The sequence below is a fragment of the Catharus ustulatus genome, chromosome 26 (genome assembly GCF_009819885.2).
Source record: "Catharus ustulatus isolate bCatUst1 chromosome 26, bCatUst1.pri.v2, whole genome shotgun sequence".
Taxonomy (NCBI): domain Eukaryota; kingdom Metazoa; phylum Chordata; class Aves; order Passeriformes; family Turdidae; genus Catharus; species Catharus ustulatus.
The window spans coordinates 3,282,451-3,294,262 of NC_046246.1; the positions used below are offsets into that span (position 1 = coordinate 3,282,451).

General features: G+C 48.7%; 2 protein-coding genes and 1 long non-coding RNA gene across 3 annotated transcripts; 2 read left to right on the forward strand and 1 right to left on the reverse strand.

Moving 5' to 3' along the window:
- Window positions 1-1,754: 1,754 nt before the first annotated feature.
- Window positions 1,755-5,483, reverse strand: CDCA8 (cell division cycle associated 8). Its single transcript, XM_033080886.1, has 10 exons — window positions 5,382-5,483; window positions 5,159-5,287; window positions 4,862-4,902; window positions 4,474-4,549; window positions 4,024-4,160; window positions 3,674-3,747; window positions 3,284-3,382; window positions 3,039-3,165; window positions 2,466-2,552; window positions 1,755-2,136 (listed from the first exon to the last, which is right to left on the reverse strand). Exons 1-10 carry the CDS (start codon window positions 5,461-5,463, stop codon window positions 2,080-2,082), a joined length of 909 nt encoding a protein of 302 aa, XP_032936777.1. The 5' UTR covers window positions 5,464-5,483; the 3' UTR covers window positions 1,755-2,079.
- A 107-nt stretch (window positions 5,484-5,590) lies between these two features.
- C26H1orf109 (chromosome 26 C1orf109 homolog) lies at window positions 5,591-8,391 on the forward strand. The gene is made up of 4 exons (XM_033081008.1): window positions 5,591-5,856; window positions 5,923-6,105; window positions 6,177-6,298; window positions 7,579-8,391. Exons 1-4 carry the CDS (start codon window positions 5,591-5,593, stop codon window positions 7,644-7,646), a joined length of 639 nt encoding a protein of 212 aa, XP_032936899.1. The 3' UTR covers window positions 7,647-8,391.
- Window positions 8,392-10,110: 1,719 nt separating this feature from the next.
- LOC117007525 lies at window positions 10,111-11,545 on the forward strand. The gene is made up of 2 exons (XR_004420152.1): window positions 10,111-10,329; window positions 11,270-11,545. It is a non-coding gene; the product is annotated as an uncharacterized LOC117007525 (long non-coding RNA).
- The last annotated feature ends 267 nt before the right edge of the window (window positions 11,546-11,812 follow it).

The following is an 11,812-nucleotide window of genomic DNA, read 5'->3' on the forward strand; positions in this document are numbered from 1 at the left end:
CAAAGGATGGGTCTTGGTATGGAAAGACTCCTCCAAGGGAGTCCAGGGGCAAAAACCAAGGCTCAGTGAGGGCACAGGATTAAATACAGGGGTGGATCTAAGGGTCCAGGGCCAATGAGCAGCAGGAGAGAGAACATTCCAGGCAGTATCCAAATGAGGTGAAGGGGGCAGAACAGGGGTGGAACAACTGCATAAACCAACAGAACTCAAGGGATTAACATGTGCCTGCAAAGGCCTGGGGGAGGGAGGCACCTCTCACCATAACCTGAGGGGTTTCTCCTTGCCTGGGTTTTGTGGTATACCCTAACCCTAGACTTCACCCCAGCTCTAATCCTGGGTGTCCAATGGGGTGGAATCCAGGTGAGAGAGATCTATTAATAAATAGGATATAGTGATTTTGGTGTTGTCTTCTGGCAGGCTCAAACCTTGGGTGTCAAGATGTAGCCTGTCACTTGGACTCAAGGAAATTTGTAATGTACACATGGGAGGTGTGGGTATACCTTCCCCAGGCAGAAAACAGGGAAGTCTCATGAATTCAGTGATGCTAAAGAGTATTTTCCCTCCTTATGCTTTCAAGCTGACCCAGGAAACACAGATTTTTTTGGTGGAATTATACAGGTAAGGGGGGAGAGCTGCTTGTGCTGTCCTGCATCTTCAAATCAAGAACTCCTGCATGAAAAAAATCGCCTGGAGCCAGCTCTGTTTTTGTACCAAAACACCATCCCTTCCATCAGCAAGCAGGGAATTGTTTTCTATTTATCTCTTACACTGCCATTGAATCAGTGGCCACCTGGAAGATGTTGAAGACGACAAACCTGGCAGTGCCTCTCTGCCAGGATGCTGAGAGCTGCTGGGCACGAGCTCAGAACCAACACTGCCTCCTCATTATTTCTCCAGATTAATAGTTTCACATTTGCATTATGAATTTGGGCAGAAATTTGGAGCTCTCACACCACAGCTCAGCACACACACCGAGCCCCCCAGGTCACAGGAGCCCAGGGGAAGCAGGAATGATTTTTCCCTGCCAGTGACCCAGCACCACACAAGCCCTGATGAAAACAGCCTCATGGCTTTTTTTCTGTGCTGCTCTCCTGGTTCTCCTAAGAGAAACTTTTTTTGGAAGAGCTTTGGTTCAAGGCAGGAGCTCTGATCTTAAAGACTGTAACTAGAGCTTTTAAATCAGTGTTGATTTAAAAGAATTCTCTGAGCAGGCTAAAAATTCTAGTTGATTTTGTTTTCCTGGTAAAGATTTATTTAAAGCAGAATCTCAACTTACACATCCATAAACACATACATTTTTTATTTACAGGTCAATTAATTAATGCTTTTAATTAATATGTGCACAGAATAGCAAGGCAGGTGTAGGTGTAGCTGAGTGGGATATATTATTGCCACCTGCAATCTCTCAAAGAGATTTTTCCAAATCCATGGTAAATACATGAGGTGTTCCATACAGTAAAATGTTTGTTCTCCAAAGGAAATTATTGTATGGATGCTGTTCTACAAGCTTTCTCCCATGCTACACCCTGCACCAAAGAGCTCTGACTGCAGTTGGTCTCCCTTTTAACCATGCTGCAGGCTGGTTTTGCCAAGAGTAGAACTTTTCATATATAGAAAAGGTTCCAAAGTCTCAACATCCTTGTTTATAGCCCTATAAAGAGGCTTTAAATCAAGGACAAAGAGGCATCTTTGGAAAGGACACCAGCTAACAAAGAAACAGCCTTATTTCTAGAAAAAGAAAATTCCAGACAAAGTTAGAGAAGCAGAGTTCTTTACTCTGAGCACAGCTCTTAACATGCCAGTCATCATCAGGCTTTCTGCCCACTTGCTAATCTGCAAGCCCAAGAGAACAGTGTCATGGTTTCAACCTTGTAGGAAATAAAAAATAAGGAATATTTTTTTCTCCCCAGATTAAAAAAAAAATCAATTTATTTTGATCCCTTTACATATTACAGGTAGGATACCTAGTTCTTAGCTTCCATTCTGTAGATCAATGAAAGGAAGATACAAATTAGAGCAAGAAATAAATGAAAGTAGCAGTCCTAAATGTAAAATGTATTTACAGAGGGATGTCATTGCTCACTGACTTCCATCTAGGGGTATTTTTGTCTCGTTGCAAGCCTGTGCAAGACAAACCTGAAAGGAAAGAGAAATCAATCAGTACTCAGAGACACTGGCACAGCCCACAAGCACCTGCAGCTCCAGCCTAAAGGACAACTTTGTTTTTCAGAGCAGTGACAACAGCTCTTTTCTCCATCTGTCTGTTTTCAGTCAGATGTGATGTAAAGCTCCTGCTGCTCCTTCCCTGCTCTGTGCTGCTTCTTCACCTCTGACATCAGCCAAAATTCAAGACAAGGGGGAAATAAGGAGTTTCTACTGCAGCTCACCACTCCCCTGACTGATGACAGAGGGACAGCACTGCCTTACAGCTTCAGGTCTTGGCTGACAAAAACACCCAGACTTACCGACAGCTTCTTCATCAGCCCTCGGGCCTTGGGGTTCAGCTGTAGAAAATTCTTCTTGGTCAAATCCTTTGCTGTCAAACGTATGCTCTGTGGAAACAAAGTCAAATCTCAGGTTTTCTGTCTGGCCAGCTGCAGCAGCTGGAGGCAGTAGAAAAGTTAAATTAAAAAATAAAAGAGATTAAGATCTAAGTACAGACAGGCAGAGAACTATGTTCAGCTGAAAGAGAAGTTTATCTGACACCTTTCCTGCAGAGCAGTAATGCATTACTGACTGCGGTGGTTTTAAATAGCTTCGTTTTTGGTAAGGGAAGAAAAAGCCAGCAAGTGAATGATTTTTTTGTGGATGCACTGGTGTTTGGCCAGCATCAAACCCACTACACTGGCATTACTGCTGCTCTAAGTGTTTTCAAGTAAATGCACAGCAAAACACCTATTAAAGCTCAATCAGTCCCCTGACAAACTGCAGTGGCACAGCTAAAGAGACAAGAGTGGATGAACTGAAGCTGCTGAGGCTCCAAGAGGTGTCTGTGCATCCCTGCAGGCCTGGCTGAGCAGGTGAGGGTCAGGACTTACCTCTCCCCCTCCGAGGGGCAGGGTGAGCACGGCGTCCCCGCTGTCGGCCAGGGGGCTGCCGTTGGCAGAGATGGTGTAAACGCGCTCATTGAGGGCAGGCGTGCGCAGCCCCGGCGTCTTGAACACCCTGAAACGGCAGCTCATGAGTGAGTCATGTCTGCTCACAGCACTCCCAGGCCAAGTCTTTCCTTTCAGGTGCAAAGAGCCACTGAAGGGAAATGTTTTTATTTTCTCTGTTAACAAACCTGGAATCAAATCTGGGTGTAATCATGGAGGTGCCTCCCCGAGCACAGATGTCAACCATTCTGCCGGTAGCTGGAGTGATAAAGCTGTTTTTGCTTGATCTGTTAAAGGGAAATTAAATTAACATCTGCCCATAAGATGACCTTTAACAAATGTTCAGGCACTTGTCAAAGGCTTGAGCAGGGTGACCCAGGGGTTATTACTGACCAGTGAGCCCAAAACTGGGAACAGCTTTTTCTCACAGGAGAGACACTTGTCCATCTTTCCCTCTAGTGTGGCACAACTCTCCCCCGTGCCACTACTGACCCAAAGACCATCCCAGCAAAGAGAGATATTTATATTGACACTCTCACTCTCCATTTCTGGAGATGAGACACAGACAGCCCCGTTACCTCTTGCTCATGCGCTTCACTCTCGCTGAGGGGGGTCTCCTGGCCACGGGTGGTTTTTTGGTGGATGCCTTCACCTGAAGCACACATCATTCACTAGATCAGTTACTCCCCCCTGAGCCCACACAAACAGTTGCTTCCACACAAAATGTTTTGCTCAGTCCCTTTCCATAGCACAAGAGCCCAGAACAAACACCATTCAAGGCTCTGGGACCTTCCCCCATCCCTAGAATTCTCTGGGAATTAACAGCTCTTTGAAGTCCCCCTCAGAGCACCCTGGACAGCCCTAATCATCAGCTCAGCCAGGAATTTATATCCTGAGAATAATGCCAACCCAGAGAACAGCTATTCACCTTGGCAGTTCTTGGGTTCACGTTCTCAGCCTCTGTCTCTGAAGGACACTGGCAGTCAACTCTGGATTTCTTTGGCAGAGGAAGTGATGAAGGCTCTGCTTCCTCAACAGCTTCAACACTCCGTTTGGCTTTATTCACTAGAAAGAGAAAGTGTTATCTAAGTAAATAACAACTCTCAATTATTATTTAGCAGGGGAGGCAAACAGCTACAAGCAGGTTCAGCAACAATTTTTTTTTTCAGAAATCCAAATTCCAATACAATCCTAATGGTTGACAGAGCACTACTTTGGATTACCTTGAATGTTTTAATGAAATTAATTAGAGGTACTGCAGATACTAGGGGTAAGATTAGGATTATTTTCCTAGCTTTAACATTCTGAGGGATGTGAGCAAGAACTGAATTAATATTCACAACATGCTTCCACCTCACCAATCCCACCTTAAACTCACCTTTCTTGACAATGTCAAATGGGGCATTGATAACTCCTGCTGTCAGCTTGTCTATTTCTGCTATTTCCAAGTCTGCCTAAAATTAAAAACATTTGTTGGCAAAAAACATCCCAAAACACGTGCACGTGCTCTCAGGGATTTGAGAGTGCAATATGGCAAGCAAGGAAAGATCAACAGCGAGCAGCAGGACCATGTGAACAATGATACAATGGGCATCTCTTATTGTTAAATTTTAAAGAAATGTTTGTGATTTTAAAGACACATCTGTAATTTTAAAGAAGCATTTTTGAAAATATTGATGTAACTGTTTCTCTTGTGATACTCCAGCACGTTTTTCCAGCTGTGTGTGATGGTTCTAGAGAGCTTTATGTTTGTGTTAAAAACTTACCATAGCCAACTCTTCCAGCGTCTTTCCACTTCCTTCTTTAGCTAAAAAGAAAACAAATTTCAGACAAATCAGGACATGTCTGGGACAGCTCACACAGCACAGCAGGGCTGACATCATCGGGGTGCAAAACCCATCCCTAAGGATTTTGCAGCCGTGGAGAACAGGAGCAGCACCCCGGGCAGCCCTGGGGATTGCAGGCAGGGCAGATCCCAGCTGCTCCCTTATCCCGCCGGGGTTATTATTATTTATTTATTCATTTATTTATCCCCCAGCCCAGCAGCCCCCGGCACTCCGCACCGTAGTACTCGAGCCAGTTCATCTGGCGGAGCTCCAGCGGCAGCCGCAGGATCGCCATGTCGTACAGGTTCTCGATCTCCTTCACCAGGCACTCGCCATCCGCCCTCAGCCGCTCCAGCCGCCGGCTCACTGCGGGACACGCACCGTTAGCCCTGCCCGGCCCGAGCCCGCGCTGCTTCCCGCTCCCCCCTGCTCCTCCTCCCTCTCCTCCTCCCTCTCCCACCTTCGCGGTCGAAGTCCTTGAGGAAGGCTGCGAGTTTCCTGCTGCGGGAGCTCGAGCCGCCCTTCTTCCTGGCGGGAGCCATGGCGGGCCGGTGCGGGCTGGGCGCCGTTCGAACCAACCGCCCCAGCCCGCCCAGCCAATGGCGGCGCGGCGCGGGATGATGACGCAAGGCTGATGACGTAAGAGAGCGCCGCCGGCCCCAGGCGGCCATGATGGCGGTGATGGCGGCGGTGGTGGCCGCGCTGAGGGCCTGGGCGGAGGCGGCGGCGCGGGCGGAGGAGGCGGCAGGGACGGCTTTGGCGGCCTGGGCCCCGCTGCTGGGCTCGCTGGCAGCGCTGGCGGCGCAGATGCGGGCGGTGCAGCGGCTGGCGTGGGACGCGACGCCGCTCGGCGCCTTCCCGGAGCTGCGGGCGCGGCTGTGGCGGAAGCAGCGCGGCGCGGCCGAGGCGCTGCTGGAGCAGCTCGGCGGGCGGCGGTGAGGAGGCGGCCGGGGCCGGGCGGGCAGGGGGCGAGGGCCCGGCTGACCCCGCTGTGCCGGCAGGGAGGAGCTCCGGGCCGTGCGGGACGCCGTGGGCACCGCCACCACCGCTGTGCTGCGGCTCTACGAGGAGCGGGGCCCGGCCGAGCTGGGGCTGCCGGCGGTTCTGCGGCGCGGACCGCGCTGCCCCTCGCTGGCCGACGTGTTGGAGGGGCTGCAGGGCGTGGAACGGCACTACCGGCACCTGTATCCTGCTGGGGGTCTCGGGGCAGCGCTGGGGGGCTGTTTTCTCCTTGTTGTCCTTATCGGGTACGAAGGTACTTAGAGAGCAAACTGCTCCTGCAGCGCCTCAGCTTGGACAGCCTAGCAGATGTGGAAGCCCTCCCGCAGTCCTGGGAGAGGATTTTGGAGCGCTACAGAGAAGATGACGTTGTTAAAGGTACTTCTGGGTACTAAGAGCCGAGGGGTTTTTCCCAGGGCTCAGTGCTGATGTCCCCTGGGGACAGGCCTGGCTGTGCTGTGCTGGTCTCAGGAGCAGTGGGTGACCCTGCTCAGCTTTGTGACCTGCTCTGAGATCTTGGTCAGCTTCGGTACTTTCAACAATTATAAGCCACACCATTTTGACAAAAATTTTGGTCCGAACCCGGAGTGCAGCTCATAATCAGGTGCGGCTTATATATGGACAAAGAATGAAAAGTTGCTGTTTTAGTTTGGAGGACAGGTGTCTGCTGAGAAAGGCAGGAGCTTCTCTTTGAAATGGAGAATGTAAACCCCCTCCCTCCAAATTATTACAATTTTGAAATCAAGGGGCTCTCAGGCAAAGATATGGGAATTAGGAATAACAGTTCTTTACTAGGGAAATTAAAATAGAAATACAGTACTACAAAGAAACAAACCCCAAACCCTGACACAGTCAGAGTACAACCTGACACCCGTCAGTCAGGCAGGGTGTTGGCAGCAGTCCCATCCCATGGTGGCTGCATCCTCCTGCAGTGACAGATGTGGCTCAGTTGGAGCAGTGCTCCTGGACAAGGTGCAGTTTCCTCCCAAGCTCCAGTGGTGATGTGGAAGGGTCTGGTTTTCCTCTGGGATCCAGTGGGAAAGGCTGCTCTGATGTCCCAAAACCTCTGTTTTTATCTTGGTAAGAAATGTTGGGCTCTTCCCCCTGGCTGGAGCAGCTCCCAATCGGATGCAGTAATTTTATCAGTGCCACAGTGGGACTCAATGGCCATGAGCAGAAAATGACTGGCTGGAGGAAGGATGGGTTGTGAAAAGATAAAGAACACTGCCCCAGCTGGTTTATAAACCATGGCCATGAACAGGAGATATTCCATGAGATAAAGAACACTGCCCCAGCTGGTTTCAATGGATGCCCATTAGCAGAATATCTCCCATGGAGATCAGGATCACTGCCCCCAGCCTCAACAGATGGTGATAGAACAGATACCTTTTATCACATCCTGTATTGTAACCCAAGACAGTTGCCAACATCCGGACGTGTGGCTTATAATCATGAAATACTGTACTCACCATCACAGCTGGGCACAGCTGGAAGCAACATCCTCCCTCAGTGTAGCAAGGGCTCAGTCACCTGTTTCACTGCTCTGCCAGTTTCCCCCATGCTTTTTTTTTTATTGCCTTTAGAAACAAGTTTTTGGGGTTGAGAATACAGGTAAAGCACATGAAGCTGACAGGGTTGTTGTTTTCTCTCTGTCTCAGATACACTGCTGAAGGTTTCGCTGTTCGTGGAGAACCATCGGGAGCTGAGCTGCTCACCTGGCTCCTGACAGGCACCAGGGACTGGCACTGCCCAGCTTCTGGCATGTTCTGTGATGCTGCAAAGGGGATGAGGAATTGAGGGAGCTCTCCTGGTGCTTTTTGGAAGCTCAATGAGTTGAGTCTTGGCCTCAGCATGAAATGCTTGAACTGTGCCATTTTCAAGTGGAAATGGCCTTGGTCTCTGAAGAAGAGTCTGAGCTGAAAAAGCCATGAGGATGGAAGGGAGTCACCTCCAGCTGTGCAATTTGTCCTTTCTTTCTCTTGATGTGGATGTTTTGTATCATGGAAAAAATGTTGATACTTACATGAGGTGCTGCAGGTGTGTAACAGAGTCCTTCAGGCTGGTGCCATGAAAGATATTTGGGCTCTGTCCTTACAAATAAAGAAAAGATGTCAGATTGGGGCTTAGAAACAGTGGTCACCTCATGTCCTTGAACAGTGTGTTTGCATTCATCCCACCTGGGCATGCAAATCTGGCTTGAAAATGTAATTATGGAGGTGCATGGATGCCTGAGTTCTGACATGGGCAGTTTTCAAGGATGTTGCAGTACACTGCTCTCTCACCACTGAAATCAGTCTTAAAATATCACTCTGGTAGGCACTGCTGAGGGTTCTGGGACACCTTTTGTTGGCCATGGCACTGATCCTCTGAACGGTTCTGGTAAGCAGTGGGGTGTTTGTTTCCAAATTATGTATTTGGTGAGGAGCAGCAGCTTCTCAGAGAAAGCCAATAAAGAACTGCCTTGGACACATTGTGGGTGTGTTTGTGCTGACGTTGCTGTGTCCCCAACCCGGGGCGTCCCTGTGGCCACCTGAGGGCACTGCATGACCCACAAACAGCCCTGCTGGGGGGTGCCAGGGCTGGGAAGGTGCTGGCTCAGGGCTGGGGCTGCCAGTGCTCCCATCAGGGATAGGAGCTTCACGAGTTCTAACTGCAGTGCTTCACACAGCTCTAATTGCAAAGAAACCCCTGGCACTGGGTGGAGGTGAGGTGAGTTCTGCTCCTGGCAGGGCTCACGTGGCTGTGCAGCCTTGTGCTCCTGACACAGGGTTTGGAGCAAAGCTGGTGGCTCAGGGTGGATCAGGGGTGTCATCCTTGCTGTATCATTGTCACAAACCAGTAGATCATGGTGAGCTTGGATGCAGAATTGTCTTTGCATGTGTGCATGCTATACAACCCTTCAACACCCCTCTTCTGTCAGCCTCTCTTCAGGACAGCTGCACAATGAACAAATGGATTTAAATTCTGGAAGATGTTGAGCACAGTTCAGTGGTGGCCCTTCTGCTTCTCCCAGATGTTTGGGCCCTGATGTCTCTCTTTGTGCTAACAACAGCCCTGCTAAAAGTGCTGAGGGAGCTTTCTGCATTGAAAGTGGCCATGCCCTGACTGACTGACTGAAATGGGGTGAAGGAGGTACTCATTGAAGTTTTGGTGTGATTAATTCCTCTGTGTTGTTCCTGGTTGATGGGCATGTCATCAGTTGCATTTGTCTGCATCAGGGCTCTGTAATTGGGATCAGCTGTGGGCTTGTTCCATTCCAGATCTGGATGTTCTGTCAGGATGGCTGCCAGGGACCCCACTGCTGGTGAGGACACGGTTCCTCCTGTGTGCAGAACTCCCTTCAGCTGGCATTTGCCTGGGAGCCACGGGGGTTTGAGGGTTCCCCCATGGACAGAGCCAGGGTGGACATTGAGCCTTTCAGTGTGTCCTAGTCTGGAGGACTGGTGTCTGCTAAGAAAGGCAGGAGCCTCTCTTTGAAATGGAGAATGTAAACCCCCTCCCTCCAAATTATTGTAATTTTGAAATCAAGGGGCTCTCAGGCAAAGATATGGGAATTAGGAATAACAGTTCTTTACTAGGGAAATTAAAATAGAAATACAGCACTACAAAGAACAAACCCAAGCCCTGCCAGAGTCAGAATCCAAGCTGACACCCGTCAGTCAGGCAGGGTGTTGGCAGCAGTCCCATCCCATGGTGGCTGCATCCTCCTGCAGTGACAGATGTGGCTCAGTTGGAGCAGTGCTCCTGTACAAGGTGCAGTTTCCTCCCAAGCTCCAGTGGTGATGTGGAGCAATCCCGTTTCCCTCTGGAGTCCAGTGGAGAAAGGGCTCCCTTAGTGTCCCAAAACCTCTGTTTTTATCTTGGTAAGAAATGTTGGGCTCTTCCCCCTGGCTGGAGCAGCTCCCAATGGGATGCAGTAATTTTATCAGTCCCACAGTGGGACTCAATGGCCATGAGCAGAAAATGACTCCTGGAGGAAGGATGGGTTGTGAAAAGATAAAGAACACTGCCCCAGCTGGTTTATAAACCATGGCCATGAACAGGAGATATCCCATGAGATAAAGAACACTGCCCCAGCTGTTTTATAAACCATGGCCATGAACAGGAGATATCCCATGAGATAAAGAACACTGCCCCAGCTGGTTTCAATGGATGCCCATTAGCAGAATATCTCCCAGGGAGATCAGGATCACTGCCCCACCCTCAACAGATGGTGATAGAACAGATACCTTTGATCACACCCTGTATTGTAACCCAAGGCACAGTGTCATGTGTTGGCAGGCAGGTGGAAAGGCCACTCCTGCTCCTCTCTGCCTGGCAAAGAGGCTGAGTCAGACTCCTGCTCACAGCACAGGGGTGCCTCTGGTGCCAGATTTCAGCACCTTCCTGAGGACCAGGACAAGAGGGAGGTGAGTGAGAGCAGCAGCTGCTGCTCCAGCTGCCTGGGGAACCAAATGCAGGGTCAGGGTGATGCCTTTTCCTTGGTCCTAAAATTAAGATCAGTTAGGAGGTAAAGGGGTTTTTATCTTGGTATTTAAGAAGGATCCTTATGGTGCAAGACTTCGTCAAGGTGGAGTATGCTGACATGTGCACCTGATAGATCGAGTACAATTTTATACATTTTGAAAATAAGTATATCTAATAAAGATGCTTCAATGAAAGGCATGAATGAACAGTGTGATGTTTTCTCATCAAAGTATTCCCTCTTAGATGGCTTAATCTTAGTTTATGGGATGGATTTTAGAGGGGCTTTGAATTTGCAAGATAGCGTAGGGCTTTCCAGCTTTCAGCTGCAAGGCCTTTAGGATGTTTGGTTTTCTGGCTTAACAGAATGCCAGGACTGTGTTAAGTTATCAGACTTAAGGAATTACAAGTATGTCTGCTAAGAGCACTCAGAATCCATAAAAGGTACATAAAAAGTATATAAAAGAAAAGGCAAAAAATCATCATGGCATCAAGGGACTCCAGCCTGTGCTGTACTGTTTGTGGGTAAGGCAGAACCAAGGGCTCCGAGACCAACTGGTAAAATACATGTAACCATAAAAATAAATCCAAGTACCTTTATTTTTGGAGTAGAGCTCTTAAAGTATTCTTGCGTGGGGATCTGTCTTTGAGGAATGCAATAAAATGCAGTTAGCAGCTGGAGCTACCTTGTTAAAGGAAAATTGTCAGGAAACACAGAGCTCACACTTTGATTTTCAGCTTTGCCTCCTGCTAACTCCATTGGGAAACAGTTATTCCTCACTTACAGGAAAAGCACAAACTAAATTCAGTTACTAAATTCAAGTGCCCACAAACATTTATAAGGAGCACCTGACTTGTATATGGTTGTTTTGTTTCCTCCCATAGGGGTGAGCTCTGTCTTCTGGTGCCTTTGCAGTTCTGCTGAGAAATGGGGACCTGCTGTTGGAAACAAGAGACTTCCAAAACAAACCCAAAAGCTTTGCTTCAGCACAAGCTGGTGGATTTGAAACAGATTTCAAAACTGAGTGTATTACAAAAGTCCACAGTTATGGAAAAGACAAAGGATTTGGCACCTGAACTGAAGTGTAAAGTGACTCCAAGGCAGAAATATGTGATAAAAAGCTTTGTGATTAATTTAATAAACCAAGCATTGGTTTCACAAGTCCCTATGGTTTTTGTGCTTATTCTTTGAGACTTTCATCTTGGCCTGAAGCAGAACTCCTTTGTGAATTTGCTGAGGGACTGCTTGAGTACTTTTTGTGCTCTGAAATACAGCAGACATTCTCCACTACCTGCTAGCTGCCTTTTTTGCTCTGTTCCCCACAAGCTTGGCCCCCAACCCCCCAGGGCTGCCTGTACTGCCTGTGACAGAGCCTGTTCTCATTGCCCATCCTGCAGAGGTTTCACTTCAATCCTCCCTTCCTGCTT